Below are 15181 nucleotides of genomic sequence, written 5' to 3'. Positions count from 1 at the left end.
GTTGAATTGCTGCCTTTTTGGCAGAGGACTACTAATTTTATGAAAAATGTAATATTTGTATCATGCAGTGCCATTTGTCATCAATTTGGTTATTCAGTGATTAATTAGTATTTGCAGCTTTACTTTTAAATGCGTATTTTAGCAATGGTAGAAACTAGCCATAAACAAATGAGGAAAATCTTGGAGTCAGCTAATGAGATTCCTGATTTTTCAGAAATCTGCCCCATGCCCGGACTTTTGTCAGACGACATGAGTAGCACAGCTCCCCATACCTCCTCAGGACCTTACCTGGTACGTATGGCACAGCGAAAGTGGCTTAGGAGAAAAATAAGAGACCCATTTCCTGACTGACCCCTCTGTTCTACCCAGGGGCTTGCTGGGACCTTCCCGGGGATGGGGGAATGGGGGCCAGCAGAGAAAGGCCCAAGGCCAGGCGAGAGGGGAGTGGCCAGAGCTAAGCCCGTGTGCTGGTGTCTCCTCTTGCTGGTGTCTCCTCTCGTCTTTATTTGAACAGTTATTATGAGGTGGGAGGTGAGGAGCCATGGTTTCTTCAGGAAGAAGTCCCTGATGGAATCGATGTTTCTGGAGGATTCTGGCTGGTGGCTATGGCCTCGGCCTCTCTCTGGTGGGCTGGGACAGGCCAATGGAGTTTCCAGCATGTTCTAGGGACAGTTGTCTCTTGCTCATGGAGCCAGGTGTCTCGACTGGCATCGCCACAACTTTGAACCTCTTTCTTTGTGGCCTGGTTTTGGAGATCCTCTCAGCATCTTCATTTCAGTGTCGGGTGGAATCTCCCCCTCAGCTATTTGACTTTGGCCCCCAGCCACCCTCGTTAGAGTTGACCTCCTGACCCAGATGCCCAAGAATCTGGCTGCACCTCAATGTCCAGGTGTAGGGCCCTGGGTATTGGCTCTCCAAGGCCTCTCGACAGTCTCCCCACCAGGGGAGAGAGACTGAATAGATTTGGCCAGGCCCAGGGAGTTGTGTTTGCAAATTTCCACAAAGGAGCATAGAGTTCTCTTTTCTGAAACTCGGAGAGGCTCCAGACTGGCAGCTGTTTCGTAGAAGCTCATCAAGGCTCGCTGCGAGTCTGGGCATCTCGCGCTATTTTGAAATTTTGCCCATTCCACCTCCTTCCTCTTTTAGTCTTATTCACGATGGGAAGTGGCCGAAGGAGGAAGTGCGAGAGTGATAGTGAGCGAGCGAGAGCAGAGGGCTGGGGCATGAGGTCGCCCGCTCTGTAGTTTGCTCTTGATGACAGGCTGACCCAGGGGCACCGGTGGGCAGAAGATGCACCTGCTGTGTCTCGTCCCCCTCCTTTTTGGGATCTCAGGTGAGCAGGGGCCTGGGTCTGAATTGGAGGGAAAAAACTTGTTGGGCAAGAGGAGGTGGAAAGGGAGGGACCCAACCAGGTGTCCTGCTGAGAAGCCGACCCCATTTCTAAGAGGGTCCTCCAAAGAGTGAGCCCCTGAGCTTCACCCAGTCCACCCCTCACCTGTGTTTCGGCGCCCCCCAGGGCCAAGGCAGCCATGTGCAGTAATGAGCCCAGTGCAAGGGCAGCTCCCGAATGCCCAGGGGCTGGTAATTCAAAATAGGCAGGCAGACAGGGCCCCTGGCCAGGCAGGCAGGGCCCCAGGCAGGCAGGCGCAGGGGGCCTGAGGCCCAGGAGAGGTGGCCCACCTCTTCCTGTCCCGTTGTCCTCAGTGTGTGTTGTGAGACAGGGGAGACTTTGGGAAAAGGGTGGCGGAAGGGGAGCAGGGAGTTTGCCAGACATAGAGGGAGAGGTGATTCAAGGCATTTCGGAAAGGAAAGTAGGAGTTGCTGAGGGATGGGAAAGATCAAAGGCGGGAAGCTTGCTCCAGACACAGGGACAGGAGCGGGGAGATGTGGGCAGAGACAGCTGAAGTCGCCTTGAAGCTGATGGTACCATTCTGGTTAAAAAATAAGGGGATTTCCTGGACTTCGGGGTATTGGAGAGTTGGATTTGGCTGTGTTTGGGTTTCTTCTCTCTCTAGTGTCCCTCCCTCCTTGATCTCACCTGCTTTCTTGACTTTAAAAACCATCTCTAGACAGCTGACTCCCAATTTTGTATCCTGGCTTGGACATTCCCCTGCACTCCAGAATTTTTGATTCATTCTACTTGGGTACACAGATCGACATTTTCTTTTCTTTTTTTTTAAAAGATTTATTTATTTATGCATATAAGAACTGGGGTACACGTCAGAGGTACAGGGGGTAAGAGGGTTCACCAGAGAAAGAGTGGGGAGCAGATGTATTGAAATATACTGCTGAGGCGAGCAGCGGGGAGACAGGAGAGGTCTCCTGGGCCATGTGGGTCACCTCCCTGGGGATCAAACTCGTGCCGCAGAGGCTGTGGATAGCTTCTTAGAGCTGTGTGTAACCCCTTACGCCACCAGAGAAGCCCCAGATTGACATTTTCATTGGAACCTGATCATCTCTTTCCCCTCCAAATTTTTCTTCCCCATTTTGTGTTTGGTAACTCCATCTTTTTCTGTGCTCAGGCAAAACCTGGGGGCAGCCATCTCTTCTCTCATACCCCCTCATGATCCTTTGAAAATAAAAGGCAGATCCCATCTCTCCACTCATCAGAAACCTCCAGCGACCTCTCGTCCTACTCCGAGTAGAAATCCAAAGTCAAGATTACCAGGTGCTCACCCTCTTGACCTCCCGCCACCCCAGATCTCTGCCCCCTTAACTCAACCCACTCCAGCTGCACTGGCCCCTTAAATGTCCTGGAAACATACGCCTGCCTCAAGGCCTTTGCACTTGCTGCTCTCTCTGCCCTGAATGCTCTTTCCCAGACAGCCACAGGCTCCAGTCCCTCCTTGGTGTTTTTGCGTATCACTGAGGCCTTTCATTGGTGACCCTGATTAGAACAGCAAGTCCCATGCGTTATTTTTCTCTATTGTCCGTCTCCTTCCTTTCCCCGCTTTGACAGAATGTCAGCTTCTGCAGAGAAGGGACTTTTGCAACTGCCAACACACCCAGGTCCAGATGAGACGGTATTAGCTAAATGAGTGGCTGTATCCAACAGAGAGGGGACAAGGTGATTCTCTAACCCACTCTCTGGGAGAGCCCCACACTGTCTACTTTCATAGAACTGGACCATCGAGACTCAGCAGACACTGGAGAGGGCATACACTGGCGCCGGTGCTTTGGGCAACAGTTAGACGCTCTTCAACACAATCAGCGTGGACACTGCCGGCCCAGCAGTTCCACTCCTAGGCATACGCCCAAGGAAAACTGCAAGTTCATGTAAGATCTTGTACTGAAATGTTCCCCTTTGATGTTTGCAATGGTCATGATTTTCACAGCCCACATTATTTACTATAGCTAAAAAGTAGAGACACCTTAAACATGGAGAAATCGAATGTGGCATATCCATGCCATGGAATATTACCCAGCCATAAAATGGGATGACCCTTGAGGACACTGTGCAAAGGGAGAGAATCCAGACGCAAAAGGTCATGGGTTGTACAGTTCAGATGTGAGTCCATAGATACAGCAAGTAGGTTGGTGTTTGCAAGGCCCAGGGAGGACAGGGTAAGGAGAGTGACCGTGATGGGTGTGGGGTTTCTTTTCAGGGTTATGAAAATGTTCTGGAATGAGCTAGTAGTGATGTTTGCATGGTTTTTGAATGTACTGAATACCGCTGAGTTGTACACTTTAAAAGGGTGAATTGTTTTTTTTCTATAACTTTTTAAAAAATATTTATTTATTTATTTATACAAGCACTGGGTACAGCCAGAAGGGCAGGAGGGTAAGAGAATTCACCAGAGCCAGAGAGGGGAACAGAACAGGCAGACTGACGAAATACACTGCTGAGGGGAGCAGTGGTCGAGACAGGAGAGGTCTGCGTGCCATGTGGGACCCTGGCCGGTGGCTGGGGATCGAACCGACTCTGCAGAGGCTGTGGGCAGCTTTGTAGCCCAGCGCTCAACCGCTGTGCCCTAAAAGGGTGGCCCTTTTAGGGGGAGGCCCTAAAAGGGTGAATTGTTATGGAATGTGGATGGCGTCTCTATAGGAAAACAATTGAGAAGCTGAGAGAACGGGGAGCAGAAGAGTTCCGAGGTAGCATTTGGCAAGTGGGTGACGTGCAGGCTCTGGAAAGGGGTATTTGCAGCCACCCAAAACCCTTGATGGTCTGTGACTCTTTAACATGGTCTGACTCGATCCAGCGGCCCCAGAAATGGAAGCTACTGCTAAGGCGTGGTATGTGCTGAGAGGGAAGCTGAGCTTGGTCCAGTGAGACCTGAGGGAATCGGGAGCACTTCAGAGAGGGCAGTGAGAGGAGCTCTCTGAGGGAGGAGGCGCTGGGCTGGGCCCCAAGCTGCGAGACTGTGAGATTGGGAATGGCTTTCCGGGCCCGGGAGCCACGCGTCCAGACTCAGATGTGGAAAGGAGCTTGGCTGAAGCGCGTCTGGGGAAGAGAAAGGCTGTGTGGCTTCCCTCCGGCTGGGACGATGGTGTCCTCTTTTTGGGAAAATGTTTTAGGGAAGGAAAGTGACATATCTGGGACCACAAGGCTGGAGTAAGCAGAGCCGAGGGTGGGGGTGTGGGGTTGTGGGGGTGGGGTGGTTCCATCCAAACTCTCACTGCTTAAGGCCACCAGTTGACATTTGACTGATTTCCTTTTACTCTTTCTCCCCTCCCCCCATGAATATTTTACAAGTTAGTGAAGAGCATCCTGTGCATGAGATTTTCTTTTTTCCCTTGGTCTGAAGACCTCCCACGTGGTGAAACACATTTCTGAGTGTGATGACACTCCCGCTGTCTGCACTACATTTCATCGTGTGCTAGTGCCCCGCTCGGGCAGACTGTCCCGTGCTTCCTCTGTGCTTGTGAATATGGACACTTGTTTGGCGAGTCTCATGCACGCATTTTCATTAACCTCTCAGATTGTTGCCCGAGGACCCCAGCTTAGAAATATAATCACTGGAGCAGAGGGCACGGCTGCTGGGCACCTGCCAGGCTGTTACCCTTCCTGTAACGGGTGAGGCGGGCACGATCCCACCGCCCTTCTCACTGAGCCCTTCCCCGCATCCTGTCAGCGCGACGTCAGCTACAAAAACTGGTTGGCTCGATATGTGACCATCACATCACTGCCAACCGACTTTACTTACTAAATTATTTTGATATAGCACTGAATTTTGTTGTCCACTTGGCTTGGCCTCCCCAATTTTCCTAATGGGGTCAGAGCAAGAGAAAGGATGTTCATTTGTTTTTGCATCATGCATTTTAAATATATTGTCTGTTATTATTGATACCGGAATTGTCAGGCCTAGTCTCCCAGCCACGAACAGATCCCAGGCTGCAGGGCAGCACTGAGCCCCAGCCGCCAGACCCCCACGGGTTGGTGTCTCAAGAAGCCGCAGCAGGAACTTCGCAGACGCTCAGGCAAGCAAGCGAGAAGAGGCAGTTTGTTTAGAGAAAGAAAAAGTTTATTGAGGAGAAAAAGAGCAGAAATAAAGTGGGACTCCCAGGCCAGGGAACCAGGCCTGGGAGGGACAAGGAAGCCAAAGTGGAGTCTTGTCTCAGGGAATATATACTTTCTTTCCCTGATTATTCTAAAGCTCCACCAGTCTCTTTGTGATTGGTCAGTTCTTGGCTGACTCACTTAATTTGCTACTGAGTGGGGGATCTTCACATTCCTTATCTAACAGTTTTTTTCCTTTCCCCATTTGTTATGCTTATCGCTTTACCTTTATGGTCTAGTCCTCACCCCCCCCCCCAGCATCTTTACACTTTATCTTATCATCTGAAGAAAACCAGGACCATCCTTAACAAGATTATCTGTGGTTCTAGGATGTTTGTTTTTTCTCTATCGTTAACAATGGTCCAAGATGTTTGTTTTTCCCAGTAGAATTGGTTACATTTCCTTGGTTGTCCTTATCTCTGAAGCCTCCCTAAATTCTTCAGTGGTCCCCTCCTGCACGGTCCCTAAAACTGCCTAATAACCCTAGCTTGCCCTGTCTCATTATTAAGTTTAGAAAATTCTTTCTTTCATCCAGGGATTTTATAAAGATTCACTTCTATTTTCTTCCAGTTTAAAAAATAATTTGCTATTTTATGGGGCTCTTTTAATCTCCCTGAACTCATGGAAACAGAAGAGCTGAGTGGTTTAGCACCCACAATATCTACGCCTGACCCTTCCTTCCTTCCTGCTTATCTTGTTAAATCTCTGGTTTCTGTGAGAGACTGAAATAGACCAGGTTTGCTCTGAGGCTGGTGACTGTTCTATTGTGTGTTTATCTCACCTTGCTAGATCACCAAGTTTTCCTTATGAGGGTTTGATGCCGATTTAATACCTGTCAAGGGAAATCCTTCCTCATTACTCGACTTTAAAATGTTAAAAGTGGGCCTCCCTGGAGGCACAGGGGTTAAAGTCTCAGTGCTATCAAACTGTGCCAGCCCCTGCTGCTCCCCTCAGCAGTGTATTTCAGTAGATCTGCCTGTTCTGCTCCCCACTCTGTCTCTGGTGAATCCTCTTACCCCCTGCATCTCTGGCCTGTACCCCAGTTCTTCTATGCAAATAAATAAATATATAAATACATAAATAAAGGGAGTAAAATGTATGATATATGACTAATATCTGAATTCTAAAAAGTGGACAAAAGTAAATTTTAAACATGTTTTAATTAATTTTGGAAAGGAAGAAAAGGATCAATCTTTACTCGACAAATTGGAAAAAGAGAACAAGTGGTCACCTCCAGGGAATAAGAGGGATAATATGACCCAGATAAGAAATTAATACTTGAGAAAATCAAGCATTAGCATTCACCAACTAATTTGCAACACTGGCTTAATGCAGGAAAAGAAGGAGGAGGGAGTAGAAAAACAAAGTAGAAAATCTTCTGGCCCATTACTGGATCAAAAATTGTGCAGGGACCTCCCTGGTGGTGCAAGAGGTTAAGTCACAGCACTGTGAAGCTATCTGCAGCCACTGCAGCACGAGTTCGAGCCCCAGCCAGGGAGCTACCCCCATGGCGCAGCAGACCCCTCCTGTCTCCCCGCTGCTCCCCTCAGCAGTGTATTTCAGTAGATCTGCCTGTTGTTTCCCGCTCTGTCTCTGGTGAATCCTCTCCCCGTCCCCCCTCCACCCTTCTGGCCTGTGCCCCAGTTCTTGTGTACATAAATAAAAATCTTAAAAAAACAATTGTGCAGGCGAGCTACAGGGAAGGGACTTCCACATCCATCCAAACTTCTGCATCTGCGACTTTTATTTGTCCAGTTTATGTTGCAGTTCAGCAAAGACCCCTGAAAGCGTAATGCCCAAGAAAGTGATCTTATCCGCCACTGCCCTTAAAAGGGCGTGCAGCCAATTGGCGTTATTTAACCCTAAAGTGAGAAACCCTCACTGATGCACACTTTGCTACTGCAAATAATATGAACAACTTTAAGATCAGTTTTTGAATAAAAACAAGTGAGAATGACAGAGCAGCAGCCCAGTTTCTCATCAAAATGCAGAAAAGATGCTTCTGGAATATAGTAAGGAGCTAGAGCTGCTGTGTGAGGAACGACAGGCCACTTAGATCATTTGACCAAACTGTTGAAAATGGAAAAACTGCCTTCTACACCAACAAAATGTGAGGACTGGAAAATCACCATTATGGGGAGGAGCGGAAATGGCCCCTCTTTCACATGAGGCCCACAGCCGGTTGTTAGCAGCTTGGCGACCTTTGCGGCATGGACAGGAAGGAGCGTCACCTAAAATTTCCATTGGCCAAAAGCTTGTTCACACCAAGGACCGCCAGCTCACCCTCACCAGCCCGACCTGGACGGTGACAGCAGGGAGACCAGGGAGACTCTCCAACCCACCTTGCTCCATAGTGCGTGGGCTCTGGACCCCAGGCTTGGAGCCTGCTCCCTCGAGGTGGGGGGGTCTTCCACACAGACCCCGTGCCCTGCTCTAGGACCATGCCCTGTGCTCCGGCCTGGCCACCCACCCTCCATCTCATGGGATCTCTTCACCAGCGCCCTGCAGACACCCGGCTGGCAGAGCCCCCCACGTGATGCCATCGGCCACTCAGCGTCCATAGAGGGGCTCGCCCAGGAGGACTACTGTGGGGTGATGAGCCCCTTTATAGAAACAAAACAACACAAAAAGTGTAACAGGGTCTATGATCCAGATGTGTAACTATAATGGACAAAAACTTTAATTATAAACGGTGACTATAATCACAAACTTTAGGCTAATACTCCACAAAATAGAGAGCACCTGGGAAAAATAAAAAAAGCAATTGAATTGATTCATAGCAATAAAAAACATGACTAGTCCATGTTCATGGAGGAAAATTTTTAAGTAAACAGAGAATTTGCCCCAACAATGAAGTTGCCATAAAAATTATAGTTTTCAAGATTCCAGGGACACAATGATTCCTTTGCTCTATTTATTTTCTGAAATCAGATCCTAAAAGGTAGAAATTTACCTGATAAATTAGGTGATCTGAGCGTATCTTTAATATTAAACCTTGACGAGGACAGGACATAGGAATGTATGACAAGAGCCTCATTTATGAATGTCAGTCTGGAGTTGAGCCCTGGCGTCCAAGGTCAGCTGCAGACATGACATCAGTACTATGTCATAGTAAGCCCACATTTGAAAATTGAGGGATTCCATACACAATCCAGATTCCTGGCTACTCCAGAGAAGGTAAAAGATCTGAAACTCTGGAGCGAGGCTCTTGCCTGAGGACAGTGCTGAGGTGGGATGGGGACCCTGCCCTCGCTGGGGGTTTTCTCTGCACGGTCGGGTACCCTACATCCGGGTCTGACGAGAGGCCTAGAAGTCAGTCATTTTCACCATGTTGGAAGGGCTCATCTTCCGGTACAGAGACGTCTATGTCCTGAGCCTTTCAAAAGCAAGAAGACGAAAGGAAGAACAAGACCATGCAGGAAAATGCTTCTACATTTCGTAACACCTGCCTTGCTATAAGATGATAGTGTTCAAGACAGAAGGGGTTGGCATAAGGATAGACAAATGGATCGATGCAACAGACTCTGAAAAACCATAAGTAACTCAGATATTTATTTTTTGACAAAGGAATCAAAATAATTCAGTGGGAACACGCCCCTGTGTGATGGGGACCCACAGCTCGTGTGGCCACTGAGCACCACCGTTTGGTGTCATAACAGCTGTCCCCACAGCTGGATTCCCAGGGAACCCCTAGGAGCTCAGAGCCACGGGGGCACTTCCACTCCAGGGTGCAAGGGTGTCAGCTGCACCTCCCGGACCCTGGTGCGGGGCAGGCACAGGCGTATTCTGGGAGACAGGTCCTCTGGGATTTACTCCCCACCAGCAGGAACAACACAGGGTTGGTGCGAAGGGGCCTCACTAGGGACACAGATTCATTAACGATGGTGTGTGTGTGTGAATCTGGGGACTGTCATTGCTCAGGGCCAGCCTCTCTGAGCTGTGTCTCAGGTGCTGTTCCCGGGGCTTTGCCCAGTGGGATGTAGAAGGACACAGGCCTCTCTCCTGGGGGTCATTCCCTCCATGGCTGTGTCCACCTCCCCGCCCTTGGGCTGAGGGGGCAGGCGCAGGGCAGGAGGCTGGGCCTGGGCGCAGGTGGGGTCACAGGGGCACGGACGTGTGTTTTCCAGGCTATTCTGCCGTCACGGGTCCAGGCGCAGTGAAGGGCCGGGAGCGGGGCTCGCTGACCGTGTGGTGTGACTATGACCCAGGCCACGAGACCCACAGGAAGTGGTGGTGTCGAGGGGCTCCCTGGGGCAGCTGCAAGACCCTTGTTAAAACCACCGGCTCGGAGCAGGAGGTGAAGAAGGGCCGCGTGTCCATCAGGGACCATCACAGATACCGCACGATCATCGTGACCATGGAGGCGCTCACGCTGGGTGATGCGGACACTTACTGGTGTGGGGTTGATATAGAAGCACGTCCTGACCTTGGGACCCAAGTTACAGTGACCGTTGACGCAGGTGAGCGCCTGTTCGTGTGGCTGTGTCTCTGCGGTGCCTGCTCTGTCCTGGTCCCTCAGGTCCTCCCCAGGGGTCACTGTCACTCAGGGTGACTGTCCCAGAGGGGGGAGCCTCACCCGTGGTTGCTGGGAGGGGGGCTTCTCCCGGATGCTCAAGGCTCCAGGCGCCTCCTGGACGGGAGGATCCTGTGGCTCACTGTCCCCCTCTGCGCGGCTCAGCCCCTCCGTCCATGGTCACAGAGGTCAGGTGATGCCCTCGTTAGCACATGGGCAAAGGGACCCCCTTCCATGGGACCTGAGACCCCAACTCCTTCTGTACTTTCTTTGCACCTCCCTGCTCTTTCTGGATTTGGGGCTGGGACCTCAAGTGACTATTTGCACTTGATTTTCCAGGTCTGCTCTCAGGGGGCAGGGCTTAGCCCAGTCAGGGGCTTGGCTGATTCCAGAGACCTGGAAATGCCCCTACAGTGAAGGGGCTGCCCCCCTGGGGCCTGACATGCGCCTGACCCCTTTCTGCACCTGGGCTCGTGGGTGTTTTTCCCTGAGTCCTTCTAGAATGCAGACAGCCTGGGAAAGGCAGCTCAGGGACGCCTACCTGGGTGTGTAGGAGCTTGTCTTGGGGATCCATCCCATGACCTCCCCGGGGCATTTGTGGCAAAGGGGGGGAGCACCAACCCTGGGACCTGGGAGGCACCTCACTGTGCAGAGCCGCTGTTCACGCCCTGTGGAGTCCTGACCTCGTCCTGGGAAGGGCCGACGTCACAGAAGGTCACCCCTTGCCCCATGTGAGGGTCTCCCTGAACACAGTGGGCTCGGGTGGTCCTGCCCTGAGTCAAGGCTGGTCTGTTGGTGCTGGGTGGCCCTGCTCTGCTCCATAGTGGCTGGAGGATGAGATGGGTCTCTGGGGGGACTCAGGAGCAGCAGGGCTGTTTACGGTTCCGGGACTCCAGCTGCCTGGCCCTGAGCATCCTGGCCCTCTACTCCCGGGGCCTGCGGGACGCCCTCCTGCTCCCACAGTCCCACCTGCCCCCAGGCTCATGAGTCTGCTGGAGGCCTGAAGGTCTGAGAGGTTCAGCTCTAGGCCCCCCAGACCCTAGGGACCATAAAGCTCAGAGGAGCACACAGGGCTGGGGCAGGCTGGCAGGTAGAGTGTGTGTATTTGATTTATGTGTCAAGCAGCCACTACAGCGTCCACCACCACTACCGCCACCACCACCACCACCCCCACACCCACCCCCACAACCACAATAACAGCGCCAGACACCCCTGAAGAAGACAACGTCTCCCTGACTGTAACCGATAGCAGGTAAGCCAGCTCTGATGCTGTCGTGTTTTATGCACGCTGGGCCCACTCTCCCCCTGGGGCCCCTTGTAGCCCCAGTTCTCGGCCAGCTGGCACTTGTCTCTGGACCCTCTGAGGGGGAGGCTGAGGGGCTTCCTCTTCATCCCAGCTCAGGGCCAGAGCCTGAACCAGGTGAGGGTGGGGTGGCTCTGTTGGGGTCAGAGGCTGGTGTGTCCTGGCCCCTCTCCTGCTTCCGGAGTTGGGGCACCCCTAGTGTCCCCCGGCACGTGGCCCCTTCATCCTGCTCCCGGGACCTCTCCCTACGGGTCCCTGGGCCTCTTTCCCTCTTACAAGGAACCAGTCACTGGACAGGGTGCCTGCCTAGAGCGACCTCCTCACCTTGATGACACCCACAAGGGTCGCCTGTCAGGAGGTCACCCCGGGTCTGAGTGACCTGGACTATGGGGGACGCTATTGCACCAGCGCTGGGCAGGGCTGAGACCCACTTGTGGAGCCTGATGCTGTATTTGTCTTGGGTTCCAGACCCCCTGGGACTGCCTCGGGCGGGGGGGGTGGTCCTTCTCTCCTCTCTGCCTTTTCTTAATCCTCTCCGAGGACACCTGGGAGTGGGGCGTCCCAGGCTGGACGCCACAGGCCTGGAGGTCAAAAGGTGGTGTCCTCCCTGCAGCCAGTGGGTGGGAGGCCCAAGGGGGGAGTTGGGGTGCATGGGGTCCCCTCTGTGTTTCTAGGGACGTCATCACAGAGATCCTCCTCCCCCTGGTGGCGGCCGTGCTGCTGCTGGTCCTGACAGCGGCCTCGCTCCTTGCCTGGAGGCTGGTGAGGCGGCAGAGGAAAGGTGAGAGGCCTGGCCAGGCCGATGGATGGGGCCGAGGCTGCTGGACAGGTGACCCCCAGAGGTCCCATGGGCCACCTGCAGGGCGGGCTGGGGGGAGACGTGGAACCACGGGGAGCCCCGGGGGCCTGGCGCTCCTGCTGCTGCTCAACCCCGGCTTTCTCTGCTCTCTGCCCCGCCCCTGACGTGGCTTAGCTCTTGGGGTAGAGGCAGCCAGGGCCTTAGGCAGCAGCCCAGCTATGGGACAGGACACTGAGCTGGCACAGGGGCCAGGGGAGAGAACCCCCAGGCACAGGGCCCTAAACACGTGACTTGTATACCACACGCGCGCACACGGCGTCTCCACGTTGCTCCCTCTGCCCGGCCCCTTCTGCCCCGGACTTGTCCCGAGTCCGTGGCCCCTTAGGGAGCTCCTCCTTGGGCCGGCGCTGGGCACGAGCTCTGGCCTCAGCCAACCCTTTCCCGCGGGCTCCGTCCACATTCTCACACCAACCCCCCGACTCCTCCGGGCCGGGCCTGAGCTGTCTCGGGACCCCGCGGCCGCCCTCCCCGGGCTCTGCTGGGCTGGGCGGAGGAGCCGGGTCTTCCTCGTCACTGTCCTCCCGGACGCGCAGGCCGGGGCCCCGGCTCTGAGCACCCCTGAGCCCGTGGGGTCCCTAGACTTCCCCGCGGAGAAGCAGGAAGAGGCTTCTCTGTGGTCCGTGAAGCAGGAGGCCGGGGCGGGCGGCAGGGGTGGGCCAGGAAGACACGGGAGCCCGCGGGGCACCGGGAAGCTGGTCCAGACCGCGAGACCCCGCTGGCAGGTCCCCCCGCAGGGCAGGTGGGGCCGCCTGTGTCCCAACAACTGTACCCCTGGGCCCGTGTCTCCTGCGCTGGCACAGCCACACCAGGGCGCCCTCCCTGCAGCCACCGCCCCGGGGACCCCCCAGGACCTGTGGGACATCAGTGACAGGACAGACAAACCCAGGGCAGCCCGCGGTGGGGCGGGGAGGGCTGAGGGGGCCGGTAGCAGCGCAGGCAGCTCAGGAGTCCGTGGAGCTCCAAGTGGGAACTGGGGGACATTGGGGGTTTGGGGGTTCTGGGCAGGGCTGCCAGCCAGGGTTGCAGGTTGAGCCTGGGATGAGGGGAAGGGAAGGCCCCGGGGCTGCGGGCGGCCGGCAGGGCCCCCTGAGACTGAGGCGGGTTCTGTGACGTGGCCGCGGCTGGGCCGAGGGTCCTCACTCTCCAGGGGGAGAAGCGGGAGCCGCACGGGGGAGGTGACGATGCCGCGTGTGCTGGGTCAGCAGGGCCGGGGCCTCTCTGAGCAGGACCCGGCTCACCCTTTGCTCCTATTTCTCTCCCCAAACCCGGGCCTGTGAGTCTCAGATGGGTTTTCTGATTCCTACTGTCTTTGTCTTGAAGCTTCCGGGATTTCCTCAGGGCAGGTGAGAGCTGGAAGCCAGATCCAGGACACCAGCCAGCCCCAAACTAGCACCGAGGCCCTAACTAGCAGGCCCCCCAGGGCCCAGGTCTTGTACACCCAGCCCAGTGCCCAGTGCAGGGCCTGGTGGGGTGGGAGGCTGGGAGGAGCCCTGGAAAGAGCCAGAGGCAGGAGGGCTGGGAGGGGCAGGTGTGGGGACTGGAAGGGGGTGCTGGAGGGAGCCTGTGGAGGGCACCAGGAAGGCAGAGAGGCTGGTGTCCCTCCAGAGGAAATGCTTCCTGTCCAGGCCCCAGAGAGCGAACTCTGCTACGCCAGCCTGGCCCTGCATCGGACGGGCACCGCTGGGACGGAGGCCTCCGCCCAGGTAGAGGTGCAGGTGGAGTACATCACTGCGGGGTGTGCTGGGAGCCGCCTGCTGGGGCCACCCCTTTGAGGATGGGCTTTCTCCCACCCACGTGGGCACAGAGGAGGGGGAGCAAAGCCACAGCCATTGAAGACTTGTCTGGGGAGCCCGCCCCTCACCCCTTCCTGCTTTTGGGCTTTGGCTGTGTCCCCACCCCGGGGCTCAGCACTGGGAACTCAGAGGCCCTTAAAACATGGTCCTTGTGCCTGGCAGGGGAGACCCACATGGCCGAGTGACCTGGGGCCCTCTACGTGGGGCTGAGGGGTGTCCTCTCTGGGAGGAGCTCGGGGCCCTGGCAGAGGGCAGCGCAGGGGAGCTGGAGGGCCTGGGGAGGGCTTCAGAGCCCGGTAGGGTCAGTCTTTTCTCGCGAGGCCTCATCCTCGTGCTGGCACCGCCTCCTGCTGCCTGACACCCGCCGTCTTTATATCAGGGTCCTTCTCAGCGTGAGAACATTACCTATGCAGCCCTGTCTCTGGGTGCCCTGGGTCAGGAGCCCACCTACGGCAACACGGAGCAGCTCGTCACCCACATCCCCCGCAGCAGCCAGGAGGAGCCCACGGAATACAGCACCGTCAGGAGGCACTGAGCCGGCTGAGCCCCTGCTGACCCCAGCCCGGCCCTGAGCTCGGGTTGCCTCACCCAGGACCTCTCGAGGAACCCAGGAAGTAAGGCCTTGCTAGTGGCCAGCATCACCCCAGCTCTGGCTTGGGCTCAGGGCCTAGTCTGAGGGGTTTCTAGCAGTGAGACAGTGGTCTCCACTTCCTTTCCTTCCCACCCTCTTGGGAGGAGCTGGGGACCAGCTGTGGTCCTGCCCAGGCTGTGATAATAACGACGGTGACAATTATGTCGTGAACCTGTATTAATTGCTTAGTCTGGGTGATGTTCTCAATAGTGTCCCCAGGATATCTGCGCCCCAACACCAAAACCTGTGAGCATTGTCCATGAAGGTGGCAGATGTGGTGAAGCCAAGCATTTAGAGATGGGGGACAACCTGGATGATCCCGGGTGGCCCCCAGTACACATCCTATAGAAGGGGGCAGGAGGGTGGCAGGAGAAGAGGTGCCAAGCGACCGAGCCAAGTGACGGAGCTGAGGTTGGAGCCAAGCCGCTGGGAGCCCAGGAATGCTGCAGGCGGGTACCCTGTGCCCCCAGATGTCCAGCCCCGCTGAGACCTTGACTCCAGCCCAGGGAAACTGACTCCCTACTTCCGGCCTCCAGATTGTAGTGAATAAATTTATGTTGTTTTCATGGAGCCTCTCGACTTGCA

At 54.9% G+C, this 15181-nt stretch overlaps 1 protein-coding gene across 1 annotated transcript; it reads left to right on the top strand.

The window, feature by feature from the left end:
* Nucleotides 1–1157: 1157 nt before the first annotated feature.
* LOC311173982 (CMRF35-like molecule 1) lies at nucleotides 1158–14500 on the top strand (the record flags this gene model as incomplete). Its single annotated transcript, XM_084238067.1, has 6 exons — nucleotides 1158–1194; nucleotides 9625–9957; nucleotides 11211–11262; nucleotides 11988–12075; nucleotides 13798–13875; nucleotides 14345–14500. The coding sequence occupies 6 exons, from the start codon at nucleotides 1158–1160 to the stop codon at nucleotides 14498–14500; spliced, it is 744 nt and encodes a 247-aa protein (XP_084094193.1).
* Nucleotides 14501–15181: the final 681 nt, after the last annotated feature.

This window comes from Talpa europaea, assembly GCF_964194135.1.
Source record: "Talpa europaea genome assembly, chromosome: 7".
Classification (NCBI taxonomy): domain Eukaryota; kingdom Metazoa; phylum Chordata; class Mammalia; order Eulipotyphla; family Talpidae; genus Talpa; species Talpa europaea.
The sequence above is the reverse complement of the archived record's forward strand: the minus strand, read 5'-3'. Positions and strand labels throughout refer to the sequence as shown.